At 40.9% G+C, this 18707-nt stretch overlaps 2 protein-coding genes across 2 annotated transcripts in view; one reads left to right on the plus strand and one right to left on the minus strand.

Moving 5' to 3' along the window:
- Positions 1-620, plus strand: part of LOC119410864 (histone-lysine N-methyltransferase 2A) — a gene marked incomplete at its 5' end in the record, with an annotated part of 11429 nt that extends 10809 nt beyond the window's left edge. The window contains 1 exon segment of the mRNA XM_037677785.1: positions 551-620. Within this exon segment, the coding sequence (XP_037533713.1) occupies positions 551-620 (70 nt within the window).
- A 4480-nt stretch (positions 621-5100) lies between these two features.
- On the minus strand, positions 5101-10156 carry LOC119410865 (carboxypeptidase D). The gene is made up of 3 exons (XM_037677786.1): positions 9645-10156; positions 5903-6150; positions 5101-5111 (listed from the first exon to the last, which is right to left on the minus strand). The coding sequence occupies exons 1-3, from the start codon at positions 10154-10156 to the stop codon at positions 5101-5103; spliced, it is 771 nt and encodes a 256-aa protein (XP_037533714.1).
- Positions 10157-18707: the final 8551 nt, after the last annotated feature.

Raw genomic sequence — 18707 nt, forward strand, 5'->3', positions numbered from 1 at the left:
TGTGTGTGTGTGTGTGTGTGTGTGTGTGTGTGTGTGTGTGTGTGTGTCAGAATCCATCATGTGTGTGTGTGTGTCTCAGAGTCCAGAGTTGAGGAGTCTGACGGCTTGTGAAATGTAGCTGTTGCACAGTCTGGTTGTGTTGCGTTTGTATTTGTAATTATTTTTTCTATCCTTAACATGTGTTTTTTTGTCTTTCAGATACACCTGGACCTATACCTGGACCAACCATTCTGTGTTCGTTTGTCTCTCCTTCCTGTCCTCTCAACCAGCCGGTCAAAGCAGATGGCCGCTTGTCCTGATCCTGGTTCTGCTGGAGGTTTCTTCCTTTAAAAGGGAGTTTTTCCTTTCCACTGTTGCCACTGCGCTTGCTCAGGATGGGAGACTGCAACGAAGCCAAGATTCAACTTGTCTGCTGGATTCCTTAGATAAAGACTAATTGGCTTTTATGTATGTGAATGTTCCTGTAAAGTGCCCTGAGACAACTTTGTTGTGATTTGGCGCTATATAAATAAATTGAATTGAAACTGAATTGTTGGTCCGAATGCTGCAGTACTTTCACCCAGACAGCAGGAGAGGAAAAAGTCCATGTGACGGACGAGACAGATCCTCCACAATGCTGAGGGCTTACCAGATGCAGCGGTTGTTGAAAATGCCCATGAGAGATGGAAGAGAGACCCCGTTGATCTTTGTAGCTGTTTTCACAATTCGCTGGAGAGTCTTGCGGTCCGATGCAGTGCAATTCCCGAACCTGACAGTGATGCAGCTGCTCAGGATGCTCTCAATGGTTCCTCTGTAGAAGGTGGTGAGGATTGGAAATGGCAGATGTACTTTCTTCAGTCTTCTCAGAAAGTAGAGATGCTGTTGAGCTTTCTTGGCGATGGCGCTGGTTTTAAGGGTCCAGATTAGATCCACAGCCAGGTGAACACCAAGAAATTTGGTGCTCTTGACGATCTCCACAGAGGATCTGTTGATGTTCAGTGGGGAGTGGACCCTTAGTGTTTTCCTAAAGTCAATGACCATCTCTATGGTTTTGTCAACATTCAAAGATTGTTGACTTTGCACAAGTCTATTAGCTGCTGCCCCTCCTCTCTGTATGTTGACTTGTCATTATTGCTGACACAGTTTTATCATCTGCAAACTTCACAATGGAATTCAAGCTGTGCATTGCTATACAGTCATGAGTAAGCTGAGTAAACAGCAGTGGGCTGAGTACCCAGCCCTGGGGAGCTCCGGTGTTCAGTGTGGTGGTGCTGGAGGTGTTCTTTTCGATCCAGATGGACTGAGGTCTCCTAGTCAGGAAGTCCAGGATCCATTTGTAGAAAGAGGTGGTCAGGCCCAGCGTGTTCAGCTTTCCAATCAAATGCTGAGGAATGATAGTATTGAATGCTGAGCTAAAGTCTATGAACAGCATTCTAATGTAAGTGTTTTTTCTGTCCAAGTGTGTGGAAGCCAGATGAAGTGTGGTGGCTATGTCATCGTCCGTTGAGTAGTTAGGACGGTACGCAAACATGGTGGGAGGCAGCAAGGTCTTGATGTGCTGCATGAAGAGTCTTTCAAACCACTTCATGGTGATAGGAGTGAGTGCTATGGGATGATAGTTATTGGCACATGACACTGAAGACTTCTTCGGCACAAGAATGATAGTGGTTGTCTTGAAGTATGTTGGAACATTACTTTACTTACGTTAAAAATCTGTTATCTGTGTTATATAATACTATATGAAGTTGACCTGCATGAGCACATTACACATTTCAGGAAATGTTACGTTCTGAATTAGGTGAATTTCATTCAGATCTACAGAGAGATCAGACTAAGACTGATTCCCATCTCGTGTTCTAAGAACTTACTATTTCCCCTAAATTATTTTAAAAAAAAATTTGCCAACGACTATTAGGGGTCAACTCTGTCTGTTAGCAAAATATCTTGTAAACTACCAACTGATTTAATGATATGATTATTTAACCATTTATGTCTAGAAGTGAATAACATTTGGAGACAACCCATTTCAAGATGGCCACCACAAACAACTAAATAAAGTCTACAGCACAATCAATTTTTACAGACGTGCTCAAATGTGGTGTAGTAGAAGCTGGGAGTCATTTACAACACATAATCCAAGTGCTACACATTGCACAAGATCTTTGCTTAAAACTTTAGTATTAACTGCTGGAGTCCAACCACTTTGTCTGTTAGTAAAATATCTAATCAACCACAGTACAGTTGGCACAATTTCAGAAAGTTGTCAATGAATGTACGTCTACAACCAATTCCCTTTCTGAGTTAATCCAATTCAAAATGGCTGCCACAGCTAACTAATCAAGTTTAGCCAACACAAAATCAGCTGCAACTCAGTCAGTTTTACAGCCATTGAGCTAAAATTTGGTTTGGTAGTAGCTGAGAGTCAACCACAGCACAAGTTCTGAGCGTGACATGCAGTCATTTTCAAGGTTTGATCAAAACGTCTACAACTGTACAAAAAATTATCTTAATTTAAATCACTGGCATGAACGGCAGCGGGTGACGTAAACACCTTAAATAAGGACAAAATAACAACAAACAAACTAAAGCATAAATAATTTGATTTTGACCATCTTTATCATAGCTTTGGTACAGAAAGTCCCAGGTTTAATAGTGAAACCACAAAGCCTGACCAGTAAACAGCTGAAGAGCTGTGCCTGCTTCACAGCTCTACATTCTCCTGAAGGCAGTTTTATCTGAACAAGGTCGACATGTTGGAACGCACAGAGCCCCCGACTAACAGGCTGTTGTTACCTGAATGAATTCACACCACAGTACATCAGTGTTGTAACCTGATGCTTCAGGATTTTACTGAACCACCCCCAGCCCTGAGAGGAGCTGACAAAAAGGAGGCACAGTAGATGTTGCTCAAGTTTCTAGCTTGCGGCGCAGGGCTGAACCCAAATTATGAGAAGCAGGAAAAGAATCACAAGCTGCATTTAGTTGAGCTGGTAATCGACACTTATTTACAGGACGACTGATCGAGCTGTCCTGTAGAGAAGTACTTCCTGAGTCGGGTTCAGCTAAACATCTACTATGAGACAAAAAGAGTGACCATAAGTTTCTTTAGCCTATACAAAACAAATACTGAATGAGATGGACTGAAGTGGATTATAACTGGATTAAATCCGGACAGCTTTTCACCTGACAAACCGATTTTTTTACGTTTTCTGCACGGTGCCTCAGAGATTATTTGTGTTTAAATTTGACTTTGAACAGAGTTCAACTGTCTGTAGCGTACGATGCAAATCAGCCATCACACAATCGCTCCCTGGGCTGTAAAATATCTACGAGTGAGCCGTCAGAGACTCTAACAGAAGTTACAAAAACTACACCATACTTTGAGGTTTTACAAGTTTACTGCAGCGAGTGGTATTTCACATCGTCTGTAACCATGAAGAATAAAAAAAACAAAAAAAAAAAACAAGAAGAATAAAAAAGGTAAATAAAACAATCAGACATACAACAACCAAGTAAGTATTCTGCCTAGTGAAATAGAAATTACACTAAACACTCATGTTGGGAAAATGGACTTAAAAAAAAATCAGTAATAGGGAAAAAGGGAAATAACTGCTCCGGTTTCCTCCCACAGACCAAAAACATGCATGTTAGGCTGATTGGTAACTCTAAATTGTCCCTAGGTGTGAGTGAGAGCGTGAATGGTTGTTTGTCTCGTTTGTCTCTATGTAGCCCTGTGATGGACTTGCGATCTGTCTAGGGCAAGGCCGGATTAACCATATGGGCAACTGGGCAAGTGTCCAGGGGCCCACAATCTCTAAGGGGCCCAGGGCAGTGAAGGTACAAGCAAAATAGCTGGTTATCTCCTGCTTTACTTGGGAGTCCTGCACTGCACAGACAGAATGCTGTGCTCCCGCTGCATTTGGGCCATTTGACAAATGTAGAATGGGCAGGAGTCATTATGGTTTTTTGATTTATAATGGGAGGTTTCTTGAAGGAATCTTTGTTATAACCAGTAAATCCTTTGTCACAAACAAGCATTCATTGATAATCGTATTGCATTTGAAGTCAACTACGTTACAGTCATTTAAATTTAATGTGGGCAGCAAATCGTCACCTTTGAAAATATAATGATATTTTTAATTAATTGAATCAACTGTTGGTCAGGCTACTTATTGTTGTTCCATTAGCTCTAAAAATAGTTACTGAATCGTGTTTACTTATGTAAGTAAAACTAGATGTTAAACAACCGTTAAAATATGCCAGAATGCAGGAAATGGCATCTACTTTATTCAAAAATTGCTGAGGGAGGACCCCCAGACACCCCCCCCCCACCCCCACACATTACAAATGCTTCTAACACCAGTGGCCAACACGTTGCTAAACAAGTACACATGGTGTCATATGATGTTCAAAGTGCGTTCAACTTAACTCAGTCTTTATGATTTGCGTCAACAAGAGGAAATAGCATTTATAGTTCTATGAGCATTTGGATTTTTATACATAAATACACTTGATAATTAGAATTTGAAGTATAATTACTGTTTTTTTGAATGTCCAGAGGACCAGATTTAACTTTTTTAGATTTTTCTACCTGGATTATTGAGCATGCATCAGGACACATTTACTGTGTATTATGGTAATTTATTCTGTATTTTGCCAGATTATGGTGAATCTGGGGTCGTGATGATTGGGCCCTTGAAGATTGTTGCCCAGGGTACAGCGAAGTGTTAATCTGGCCCTGGTCCAGGGTGTACCCCGCCCCTCGCACAATGATTGCTGAACATGGGCACCGTCGACCCCCGTGACCCAAAATGGAAGAAGCGGGTAAAAGATAATGGATGGATATATTTATATATTTATGGATGGATAATGTGTTATGTATTGTCATCATTGTGGCGATATTGGCTCTCTGCATTTAACGCATCCACCACCAGGTGGAGCAGTGGGCAGCTATTGAGGGTGCCGGGGAGCATTTGGGGGATAGAGTGTGCTGCTCAGAGACACCAAGAGAAGTGCAATGACTTGGGATCGAACCTGGGACCTTTGGGTCCCCGGTGGGCTGCCATGCCTCAGAGGTATGGGGTTCCAAACAATTAAACATTATTAAAACTGTTACTTAGGTTAGAGCGGGCCTGCACACAGGACACAGATCAAATTTAAAATAAGTAAACTTATTTTACAAAACAAAGGCTTTATCAAAACAACACTTCATTTCCACTACAATAAACAGATTTGATCCATAAAACTGGTCTCCAGCATTTCCATTAGCATGACCCAACAGCACCGCCTGCTCCCCCATACAGATCAGCACTTGTAATAAATTAATAAACGTCTGTCTGCGTTTGCGTGTGACCAGTCCACTGCAGCTGGGGGAGATGTCATAATCACAGCTCTGTTGCCGATGACGGGAATTTAATTAAAACTACGGTAATCATTTGGTTTAATTTGTCAGAGTCTGTGTTGAACAGCTGATAGTTGATTGTGAAACAGGCGTCATGACGCGTTACGGTGATAATTACCTTCGTGGAGAAAAACTCAGAGCCTCAGTGAAGCTTCAGATCATCTGGTTCTTACAAAAACTGTGGCGTGTTTTATTAAATTTCACTGATGGACCTGAATCAGGGTGAAGCCGTGTTTGTTTGATTTTTCTGCATTGTTTTGTTTTTTTATTAGTTTAAAATTTTATGTTTTGCTTGATCTTAAAATGATATTAGAGTCCATCTTTCACACTGCTGATCAGCGAAGAAGGGTGCCCATCACAACTGGGTCGTATCTACCTGATCAAACCTCACATGTACACATGTATATAAAACTGGTGGGGGTTTTTTAGGTCACATAAATCAGGAATATACAAGCCTTCACTGTAGAGAAAAAAAATGAGCATTTGAGCCTAAAAAAATACACTTGAAAATGATTTTCTTACCTGCCACATCATACCAGTGAGCCCCGTTTGTAATACCATTTGAAAATGTTTCTTCGGGGCTGTCGGGACAGTTGGGTTGACCGGTTTTCATCACGGGGTGTTTCTGGGCGTACACGAGGGCCAAGTGACGGAACAAGCTGTCGTCATCTGATTGGCTGTAGAAGCCCTGAAGGTGGTGGGTGGCAGAGTCATCGAAAGGGTAACTGGCAACCACTGTGCCCCCGTGCAGGTTCCCTGACAGAACAAAACTAGAGAGAAGGTGGCAGATTTTAATCATGGGCCTTTACAGATAAATTCAACTCACGACCATAAATCGGAGAAGATTATTGAGGCCGCAGTCAGAGTACCAACATTAGCTAGTTATTTTATGACATTAGCTGCTGATTATGATTCAAGAAACAAATAAAAAGTGAAAGTATACTTAAATAAATAAAAAATCTAGGGATGCACGATATTGGATTTTTGGCCGATGTCTGATATGCCGATATGTTAAAACTTATTTGGCCGATAACTGATAATAATACCTTTTTTTTTTTTTCCCTAGACCTACTTCCAGAGACTGCATAGCTTTCTCTGCTGTGGCATTAAAATACTACATTACTCTGCATGGTCTTTGTCAGTTTGGCCTGCGACCAAATGTAGATGCCAAAAAGGGAACTGAAAATGATGTAACACTTCAACTTGGATTATGTTTAATGTCAAATTTATTCATGACATTTACTCTCTAACACAATGACAACACTGGAGCAGTGCACATTTGTAAATTTTTACAAATCTAACCTGTTCACAAACGACAAGTAAAAAGCGCATAAGTAGTAGTGCATTAATAGATATACTTGACAGTTTCTTAAATTAAAAAATGACTTAAAACAGAAGCCTTTTATATTGGTGAGTTATTTTGATGGAATGGCCAATGTCCGATATTTAAATTTATTGCCAATACCGATACCATGCCGATAATATCGTGCATCCCTTAAAAAAAACTTTTTTTTTTCTATAAACATTCAACATTTGATGTTATAATTGGATGGATGTGTCAACAAATAATGCAACAGGGTTTCATCCTTAGGAATAGAAGAAAACTTCAAAAGGAAATACAATTAGAGAAATTAAAACCAGGTCGGCAAAACGATGAGTAATAAACAACTTCAGGGTTCACACGGAACCGTTACAAAAACCGAGGATCTCACAGATGTGATTCTATTTGGTCCAAAGTTTGATTAGGTATCAAAAACACAGATATAACAGCAATGGAAAGTGTCAATCAACATTCGGGGCATCTTTACGCTGGTTCTCCACAGTCTTATTATTCTCAGATCTATTACCGGTAACCAGGTCAACTCCACTCTAAATTACTGCTTCGCCTTTTCAAAACTCTAATTGTTCATCACTAAATTATACATAATGACGATGCACACAACAGATTTTGGCGGGGCTGTAAATCTGGGAATTCTTCAGGATGAGCTGGTAACATTTTGAGTTATAACCCATACATTATGAGCTTATGTAGGCTTTATATACCTTTGGGCAGATGAAGACTATACAAAGATGGATAAACATCAAGAACAAACCTTTCAATTAAATAGATTCTGACCCTTGTCTGCTTAAATATTGAGACTGCACACATGTAGTTGACTGTACTGAAAATGTAGCATTTAAAAACTAAGAAGTACAAAAATAAATAAATAAAATCTACAGCATAGTTATCAGGGATTAGGATTCCCTTTACTCCCAAACGTAAAAGAACAACCAAACCACTTTATTACCACTCCAATCAAGAAAATGTTAATAAAATGGTAAATAAAAATTTAATGATTTGAAAAAAAATAATAAAATAAATCAATAAACCATATATTTTTAACAAAGGAATATAGTAAACAATTGAAATATTTGAACTAAGAAGCTGTATGAAAAAAAAAAAAGAAGATTTTTTTTATGTTATGGTTGCAACACATCCAAAAACTAAAACAAGAATCCAGGGTCATCTTTGATGACTTTTGGTTTCAGGACGTGTCAAATATTTTCATTTGTTGAAATGTCTGGACTGCAGGCAGGCCAGTTCAGCGCCAGGACTCTTGTGATACAAAGCAACGCTGTTGTAATGGATGCAGTATGTGGTTCAGCATTGTCTTCGTGCTGAAATATGCAAGACCTTCCCCGAAAAATGGTAAATGGACTGTATTTATATAGCACCTTTACATCTCATCAAGACACTCAAAGCTCTTTATAACACAATCTGTGCCTCATTTACCCATGCAAACAACACTCTACTAGATCTGTACAAAGCTAATTGAACAAATCATTCTAAAGAGACCAATCAGAGCTTTATCACATTCATACACTGATGGGACACACATCAGAGGCAACAGGTTCAGTGTCTTGCCTAGGGACACTTCGGCATGTGATTCGAACCCCAACTCTTGCAATGGAGGACGACTGCTCTAACCACTCAGCCACAGCCGCCCAAAAAAAAGGCATAATCTGAACAGGAGCAGATGTTCAAGTCAAGTCAAGTTCTTTATTGTCATTCCCATGCATCCCATACAATGGCAAAATTGGCTCTCTGCATTTAACCCATCCACCACATACACTAAGCACTAGTAGTACAAAAACAATATGCCGAACAACAGCAGCACGAACATGAGTCTGTGTGAACAGGTGAGTACAAATGAATACAGCAGCATGAAATAAATCAGCAGCATGGATAGTCAGCAGCACATATCAACAATCAAGTGGCATTATAATGATTTTTTTCACAGTGATTACCCTGATTAGGGATTCGAGTCTAACAGCCTCATAATAGAAGCTGTTCCTCAGTCTAGTGGTTCTACACTTAATGCTCCTCAACCTCCTGCCTGAGGGGAGCGGGGCAAAAAGTGTGTGTGCTGGGTGAGTGGGATCCTTCATGATGCAGGTGGCCCTCTTCCTGCATCTGGAGGTGTAGATGTCTGTGATGGTGGGAAGGCTGACTCAAACAGACATCTGTGCAGCCTCCATGCCACACGATGCTGGAGCACAGGATGCTCTCCACTGCACACCTGTCGAAGGAGGCGAGGACTGAGCTTCCCAGACCAGCTCGCCTCAGCCGCCTGAGGAAGAAGAGTTTCTGATGTGCCTTCTTGATCAGGCTGGTAGTGTTGTTCCAAAAACCTGTACAGTATATACATTTTTGCATTGATTGTGCCTTCCCAGAGGTATAAGTTGCCTGTGCAAGCACTCACTGGGGTTGTAAATTGTACAAAAGGAGACTATGATTTCAAGTGCAGCTTGATCTGACACACCAAGACAAATACTTCTACACCCGGTCAGGTGTACTTGTAGAGTACTTTCGTTTGTAGGCCCCTGAGGCCCTTAAAATAACATAAAAAAGGTCAATATTTCAGCAAAAATTTGTTTTCCTTGAAGCTTCTGAAACAACTTATTTTGTCCCCACTGTCAGCACACAGCCTAAAGACAGTCCTTACCTAAAAAAAAAAATGAAAGTAGCAGTTTTTCATGTTTAAAATTTCAAGATCTGTCGTCACTGTTTTCTTGAAATATAACCGAATGCACAGATAATCTGGTTGCTCATTAACCAGGACTCTTCAGACACCCCACTCCCAAATTTGAGCTAAAGACCAGAAATGGCTTAAGGTGAAATAGATTAGCTGCAAACACTCCTGCCTGTGTTGTTTCTGTAAACACAGGTTCGTTGTCAAGACTGTGTGTGTGATTTTGAGGTTCACAGATGATTAATACTCACTTTTTCTCCTGAATCCACCTGATCACAGCCATGACCTCAGGTATGTGACCTGGATCCACAGTCGTCCCGTCGAACTGGTCAGGAAAACTCCTGTTCAGGTCGCTGAATTTAGAATTATCTCGACCCCCGGTCACCCCGGTACAGTCCCCCTCCTTGGACCTTTCAAACCCGTCCGGGTTCATGCTGGGCATGATGTAAATGTCCGTGCTGTTCACCAGCTCCGTAACGCGGGGCTCCTCTCCATATCTGCTCAGCAAATACTCCACCAGGTAAACCAGCACCTGTCTGGACACGGTTTCGTCTCCGTGCATGTTCCCGACGTATTTGAACCTGGGTCTCCCCGGCGAGTCCTTTTCCGGGTCCAGAGTGATCCGCATCACCCACAGCTCCCTGCCCTCCACAGACCGACCTACGCTCGACAGGTTCGCTATGTGCGGGTGTCTCTGCGCCAGAGACCGGAACCGCTCGGTTAGGTCTACGTAATTGTAGTATTTATCGTAAGTTTCACCCATGTCCTCCTCCGAGGCGTCTGAGCTCCGCGCCGGCCGTTCGTGTTCGGCGACAACCGGAGGAAGAAGAAGAAGAAAGGAGAAAAGTAACACCAGCGGTTTCCGTGTCGTTAAAAGACGTTTCTGAATGTGAGCCATGTTGATTTAACGTCTGTATCTGCACCTTCAAGACTTTAAAAAAAATAATAAATTTTTAAAAAATCTACTCTAACGTTTTTTTTTTAAGTGCTGCTTGTTCGACAACAGATGTTCTGTTGCTGTCAGGAACCACTCTGGCCTTTCTGTTTCCATCTACTTCCGTTCCCCCCGTGGGGCGGAGCATTACTCTGACGTCACGATTTAAAGGGCCATTTCGACCATTTTGAAGTAGAACAATCTAACAAAATTGAGTCAGGTCCTCTGGACGGATTAAAAAACAAGAAGTAAAAATTAACTAACAAAATTAAACACATTGAAACGTTAAGTCTTTAATCCAAAGGACTATCAGTCTGAGTAGCTGCAATAAATTCAGTCTTATAAATAGCACATTCTCAGATCAACCAATTTGTTGTAACATCCAAAAGGAACTGTTCACATGAAGAAGGACTATTGATTGGTCTTTAGTGCCCTGATGGCCGCTTGTTATTCACAGGGGACTGAGTGATACTAGCACATCATTGTGAGAGGGGGACAGTTGAACATGGAGGCCTCCACTCCTGTTTAATGATTCACTCATTCATTCAACCTTTATTTAAACAGGTTAGTCCCATTGAGTCACAAGGACTCATTTACAAGAGAGACCTGAATTTTAACAAAGGGCGATGACAACAGTGGACAATAATGACAACAATAGACATTCACAAATGATGCATGCATTTTTTTAACAGTTGAAAACAAAATGATAATTAAAAGGATAAGAATACTAACAACAAGAACATGTCTGCATTGGTTCTTACCAGGAACTTTTTTTTTTTTCATTTACCCTTTATTATTACAGGTAGTCTCACTGAGTCATGAGAACTCATTTTCAAGAGAGACCTGTTTTTGGGAGCGGATGGTGGGGGTTAACAGCCTTGCTCAGGGGCCCAGAGTGGGTCAAATGAGGGTGGAGGCAGGTGTGGGTGTTTTACCTTTTCCACCCACATTTTGATGTTGGTGGTACCAGGAGTTGAACCTGCAACTTTACGATCACAGGCCCATCTTCTCTAGCCTCTGTGCCACCACTCTCCAACTTAACAGATGTTTAAAGCCACTTAGAGAGGTCAAGGTGGACAGCTTCAGATTTTTTTGCAAGATATTCCCGGAAACAGGAGCGGAGTAGGAGAAGGCCCTTTTGCCTAGTTCAGTCCTGACTGAGGGAACACTGCAGGTAATAATATCCTGGGTGCTGGGGGACTGGATCTTTAGGATGGACCAGTCTTTACCGTAATGTATTTTGTGGTTTGAAAGCCACTGGGATGTTATGTTTAGAAAATAAACATCTAAGTTTCTCTGAAAGTCCTGCCACATACGGAATGACCACTGGTCTAGGTCTGGGTCTGGGTCTCCTCACTGACAAGTATTTTGGATTAAAGACAAAACGTTTCAGCAAGTTTGAAATTTTTTATTTAATTTTTACTTATTACTTTTTAATCCGTCCAGAGGATTTTGAAACAGGATTAAGTATAAGATTTTTTTTTTTTGTAATGTCTAGTGTAACTCGACAAGCCTCGCCCTATTTCGATTCTCTTTCAAGTCTCTGTGATTTGCCTTTGACCTTTTTACAGTTACTAATGCACATGCGTAACATCAGTCACCATACCCCCAGATGGTTTTGTATGTTTTTTACACTTGCTTTTATGTTATACACAAACCTATTTGTAAATTGGTTTTATTTATATTTTACGATGTGAACGTGACGTGCAATGTTGCCGGGTGTCTGAATGACTGCAGAGCTTGGCTGAAACCGAATTAGATACAAACATTGTTTAAACTAAGTGCATTTCAACTTACCGGATGTAGGTACAAAACTTTCTAGGCAACAAAATTTTGCAAAATACTGACTTTGAGGATTATGCATGTGCATTAATAATTGTAAAAACATCAATTAGAGGTCATACAATAAGAGAGTGATCTTAGTTGTAGGCTACATGATGTAGGGTGAATGGTGAAGGTGAGTAAAATAACCTCTCTCTAAATGTCAGCAAAACGAATGAGATGATAGTGGACTTCAGGAAACAGTGTGGAGGCCAGCACTGCACCATCTACATAAATAACGCTGAGGGGAGCAGGTCAGCAGCTTCAAGTTCCTTGATGTTCACATGAGGATTTGTCCTGGACTTTACATACAGACACTGTGGTCAAGAAAGCCCTATGGAGACTCTACTTCCTAAGAAGACTAAAGAAGTTTGGTACGAACACCAACATCCTCATTAACTTTTATAGGTGCACCATTTATAGCCTGCTGACAAGCTGCATTACAGGGTGGTACTGGAACTGCACCAGTTAGAAAGCACTACAGAGGGTGGTGCAAACAGCAGAGGACATCACTGGTAGCAGTCTCCACACCATCCAGGACATCCAACACAGCCGATGTCTGCGTAAAGCACACAACATCATTAAGGATCACACCCACCCAGCACAAGGACTCTTCCGTCTACCCTCAGGCAGATGATACAAGAGTTTGCCATTGCGTACAAAAAGAAAGGCAGTTATTACCCACAAGCTGTCAGATTTCTGAATTCTTGATAATAATACTGAACTATTGACAATAACATTGCACTAAGCCACATCTGTGACACCTAATATGTTTATTGCTGCTGCACTATGCGGCTGTATCATGCATGTATGTCATCTATGTCATATCTCATGCCACATATCATGTATGTCACTACCTTACCATCATAATTAATATAATTTCAATGTTACTGCACTACCTCTACAATAACCTGTCACACAACCTGTTTACTAGTATATGTTATGTGTAATATATATCACGTGCATTTAAACTTATATTACTACCTGTGAAATATTTCTTCATACGAATTCATCCTATTGAACCGTAATATTCTACCATGTTGTTGTTTACTATATGTCTTTTTGATCTTGTAAGTACTGTATTATATTTCTTTTTCACTTTTTGGTACTTTGTTTTGTACCCTTATTGCATGCTTTACTATTTGTTGGTTTGTTTGTTTTTAGCAATTCAAATCAGTTCTTTTCATCCTGAACATTTTTGTTGCACTGCTGATCTTGTGTTAGCCTGCATAGGACAAATAAACAACATAACATAAAACAAACGCACACAAAAATGGTTTGCAATGGATTGAACAAGATTGCCAGGGTGCACAATGTTGTTAAACCAGAGAATTTAAAGAAGTTCTTCCCGGAGGTCAAGTTGGAGGACCTGACAACACCAAAGGAAAATTTATTTCTCATTATCCACAGAAAGAAAAGATTGGATCTACAAGTTCAAGGTTCTTTATTATCATTCACATCACATGTGGTACAAAGTACATGAGGTGGAAGGAAATTGTGTACACGGGGTCTCAGTTACATCGAACAATAGCAAAAATAGAAATTGTAAAATAAACGGTCAAGGCTATAAACTAAGAAATACACTAAGCTAAGAAATATGCTAAACACTTAAAAGTGTAAAACAATGCGCCGAACAGCAGCAACATGAACATGAGTCTCTGTGAGCAGATGAGTACAAATGAACACAGCAGTATGAAATAAATCAGAAGCATGAGATCAGCAGCATGGATAATCAGCAGCACATATCAACAATCAAAGTGGTATTACAGTGATTTTTTTTCACAGTAATAATCCTGATTAGGGATTTATTTTCAATTCACTTTATTTATATAGCATCAAGTCACAACAGAAGTCATCTCATGGCACTGAACAGAAACATTAATTTATAAAAAAAAATAATTTAACACTGTTTATCTGAGGAGCAGACTGCTTTGAGTTTAACTCCATCGCAGAACTTTCATCTTGAGAAAGCATGAAGGCGACAGTGGAAAGGAAAAACTGCCTCACGAGGAAGAAACCTTTAGCAGAACCAGGACAAGCGGTCATCTGCTTCGACCGGCTGGGTTTGGTAGGAACAAATACACAATGGCAGGTCAAGAATCACATGTTAATATAGTAGTATCAAATGAAAACTATTAAATTTTAGCAAATCATTTAAGGAAATGTTGTCAATTTGTCCTCTAGTAGTCTAAGCTTAAAACAGCATGACAAGCCAACCCTGATTATAGGATTTATCAAAAAGGAAAGTCTTAAGCCCAGTCTTAAAACTGGACAATGAGTTAGCCTTACGGACAGAAACTGGAAGTTGGTTCGATAGGAGAGGAGCCTGATAACTGAAAGATCTTCCTCCCATTCTGCTTAATGTATGAATCTAACAGATTCAGGGTAGAACCTGTTCCTCAGTCTAGTGGTTCTGCACTTAATGCTCTGCAAGCTTCTGCCTGAGGGGAGTGAGGCAAAAAGAACGTGTGTGTGCTGAGTGAGTGGGGTCCTTCATGATGCAGGTGGCCCTCTTCCTGCATCTGGAGGTGTAGATGTCTGTGATGGTGGAAAGACTTACTCCAGCGGTCTTCTGTGCAGCCTTCACCACTCTCTGCAAAGCTTTTCTTTCTGCAGCTGTGCAGCCTCCTTGCCACACAATGATGCTTGAGTACAGGATGCTCTCCACTGCACACCTGTAGAAGGAGGTGAGGACTGAGCTTCCAGGTGCACACCCAAGTACTTGTAGCTGCAGACCACTTCCATCACAAATCCTCCTATTTTTTGGGTGGGTGGGGGGGGGGTGTAGTTGTGTTTGTTTCATCTGAAATCCACGACCACATCCTTTGTCTTCTTCACATTGATCTGGAGGTTGTTCTTCCTGCACCAGCTCTCCATGTGTTCTATCTCCTTCTTGTAGCTGGACTCATCATTGTTTGTGATGCATCCAGCCACTCCTGTATCATCTGCAAACTTTACAATATGACAGCCTGGATGCACAGTCACATGTGAGCAAAGTGAACAGGAGGGGGCTCAACACACATCCCTGAGGGAAGCCAGTGCTGAGGGTTATGGTGGACCTGGGATAAATCACTTTCAGAAAGCCTCAGGAAAAAAAAGCATTCAAGCTGTTTGAGAAATACTGTATACTGAGCTTGGGAAAATTAAATTCTACCACAGCCTTACAGCAGATGGCAACAAACTTATTTGCCTGCCAAGGAGTCAAAAACCCTTTGGAGGTGGAGAAGTTCGGTAGCCTGTCCAGGCTGATCAATGTCACTGCCTAGGTATGGCAAGCTGCAAAAATATGGCTTGAAATAAAACAAAAAGGCAAAGAGCCATAAAAAGGCAGGAATACTGTGGTAAAGGTGCTGAAATGGGAAGATGCACCTAGAGCTCAATTTGCTGCTGCACAGGAAGGTATAACTTTCCCAGAAACAACTTTAAACATACTGTTGGTGTACAGAGATGAACACTCTGGGCTCTTAGTCTTCATCTTCCTCTTCTTTCAGCTTTTCCCTCTTCAGGGGTTGCCACAACAAGTCATCCTCCTCCATCTCACTCTGTCCTCTGCATTCTCTGTCCTCACTCCAACTACTTCCATGTCCTCTCTAACTGCATACATATATCTCCTCTTTGTCTTTTCCCTGGCAGCTGCATTTCCAAAATCTTTCTACCATTATACCCACTATCCCTCCTCTAGACATGTCCAAACCATCTCAGTCTGGCCTCTCTAACTATATCTCCCTGTTGTTCAACCTGTGCTGTACCTCTGATGATCTCATTCCTAATATTATCCATTCTCTTCACTCCTAAGGAGAACCTCAACATCTTCATTTCTTCCACTTCCAGTTCTTTCTCCTGTCTTTTTGTCTATGTCACTGTCTCCAGATCAAACAATACAGCTGGTCTCACTGTCTTGTAAACTTTTCCTTTGCCCTTTGCTGACACCCTTTTGTTGCAGATTACTCCTGAAACTTTTCTCCATCCACTCCATCATGCCTGGACTCTTTTTTTCACCTCTTTACCACACGCCCCATTTTCCTGGACAGTGGACCCCAAGTACTTGAAGTCTTGCACCTTTGTGACCTCTGCTCCTTGTAGCCTCACTGTTCCACTGGCCTCCCTCTCATTCACACACGTACTCTGTCTTACTATGGCTGACTTTCATTCCTCTTCTTTCAAGTGTATATTTCCACTTCTCCAAGTTCTCTTCCACCTGTTCCCTGTTGTCACCACAGATCACAATGTCATCTGCAAACTTCATAGTCCACGGAGATCCCTGCCTGACCTCATCTGTTAGTTGGTCCGTTACCAATGCAAACCAGAAGGGGCACTCTAGGCTCTTAGTCTGTGGTGGCAGAATTCAAACATTTGCTTAAAGTAAAACTATTTTTTGCCTTTTTTACAATACGAAGCATGGGTGTCAAGACTGGTAACACGAGAAGCCCACACATAACTATGAAGGTATCCAGGAACCATCCTCAGGATGAAGAAAATAGCCTGGATAATAAAGGGTTGAAAGCTCGCAATGACAGTAGTTCACAGCTATGTGGTCTGCAAAAAAAACATGCAGCAAGACAGTCAACAATGAGTGACCTTCAAGTCAAAGTCAAAAGTCATAGTCAAAGTTTCTTTATTTGTCATACGCACCACATGTGGTACATGTAATGGAACAAAATTGTGTCACAAGGTCCCAGTTACATCCAACAAACGTATAAAATGTAAAAGAAAAATAATAATGAGATTTAAGATATGAACTAAGAAAAACATTAAACTAAAAATATGCTAAGCACTAGTAGTACTAAAACAAAACAATTCAACCTGAAAGAACAAGCCCACTGAAGCCCACACTTTGAATTTACTGCTATGGACCTGTTTGGGCATTATAGAGTAAAAGATGATGTGAGGAAAAGAGTCAAAGTTAAAATTTGGGGGATTGTATTTTGCTGTATGGCTTTCAGAGCCACACATTAAGATGCAGTTAGTGACGTTTCATCTGAAGGATTTCTTCTCACCTACCAGAGTTGCTTCTCTCAGAAAATACTCTTAAAAACTGTGGTCAGACCCTGATACAAACTTCGGCACCAGAGGAGCTTCCCAACTTTTTAAAATTTAGACAAGAGCAAAATTGAAGAAGGTCTTCTAGGTATGGAACATGGAACAGAGTGGTCTTGAAAGTTCCATCCTGCAGTCCCCCCCCCCCCCTCCCCTTCCACACACATACACACAGAAATGGAGTAGCAGAAACAGCAGTCAGACTGGTGAAACGTGCTTTAGGAAATTTTTGTGGTGATAGGAACTTCACATGGAATGAATTCCAGAAATTTCTCTTCATGGCTGTGCAGCTGGTTAATGAGAGGCCCAATGATGCCAAAATACAAAGTTAGGATGACTGCACAAAGTGCATTAACCCTACCTCTCTCCTGTTAGGACTGGCGAGTTCTCTTGGTGATACAGGAGATTTCCAGTTTGATGACTATCCACAGAAGCGACTTCATAGTATTCAAGGTAAAGTGACCACATTCTGGAGAAAGTAGAGCCAGTTAGCTGATCCCAACTTGTTCGTGAGGAACCAAGGTGCAAAATATTGCTGCGGGAGATGTGGTTTGGTTGGCTGACCAAAATGCAATAAGGAATCAGTACAAAATGGACAGAGTGATCAGTGTCATTAATGACCAAAGAGGCATCGTGAGAGATGAGAATGTGAAAACTCTTCCAAGCTACCCTGTACTAATCTGGAATACAATCAAAAAAAGAGAAACGAGAAAAGACACAATGACTCATACAAAATTCCTGCTAACATTCTTCAAAAGGATGTTAGACGTTTGGTCGTCCTGTTCCCTATTGAAGGACAAGGACTTGACAGACTGTTGTGACCTCCTTGGATTCAGTAACCAGGGGCTCAAGTGGAAGGTATTGTGTAAGTGGTTTTCTCTTCTTTTATATTTATCTTTTTTAACACCAGATGGCAGTGTTTGTGGTGTGTCTGAGTGGGAGTGGTGGTTTTAGCACCTGACATGCAGGCATGGGAGAAATTACCTTTAATTAATGAAGTACCTGGGCAGGCTTTTCTTGGTCCCAGGCATGGTTTAGCAAGTCAAGAGTAAAATGAACAGAAGTGTTTGTTACTCTGCTTCAGTGCCAAGCTATAAACAGAGACACCATTGGTATGTTTGTGTTTTTTTCTTGCTTAATTTCACACTTGAAGGTTATCAACCTGTTCAACATCTCTGTCCAGTTCAGTATCTTAATCCTAATAATCAATCATCAACCTGATCAATAAAATAAAAGCATGAAAGAATGGAGTTGCCTAGTGTCCTCTGTAAAAGTATTTGAAGAAAAACCAAAATAACTCAACAAATACCACATGTGCAATTAATTTCATGAGAAACAAACTGAACGCAATGAACATTAAAATGCAGCTGATTCATGTAACTATCACAATGGTAGATGTGTTCGATTTTGAGGTCGGGGTACAGGAGCAATCTTCCACTTTCTAAGTTGGAATTTCATCTTTGGGGGATATTTCTTTTAATTTTTCCTTCTTGGACTTGAGAATTTCTGACTTCCAAGCACA

This window comes from Nematolebias whitei, chromosome 6 (genome assembly GCF_014905685.2).
Source record: "Nematolebias whitei isolate Nwh7 chromosome 6, NemWhi1, whole genome shotgun sequence".
NCBI lineage: Eukaryota > Metazoa > Chordata > Actinopteri > Cyprinodontiformes > Rivulidae > Nematolebias > Nematolebias whitei.

Excerpts from the sequence above, each read along its gene's own strand:
- LOC119410865 (XM_037677786.1), bottom strand. The coding sequence starts at position 10,156 with ATGGGTGAAACTTACGATAAATACTACAATTACGTAGACCTAACCGAG. Across the intron at positions 6,151-9,644 it reads AGGTGGATTCAGGAGAAAAA|TTTTGTTCTGTCAGGGAACC; the intron begins GTGAGTATTAAT and ends CCTTCTCTCTAG.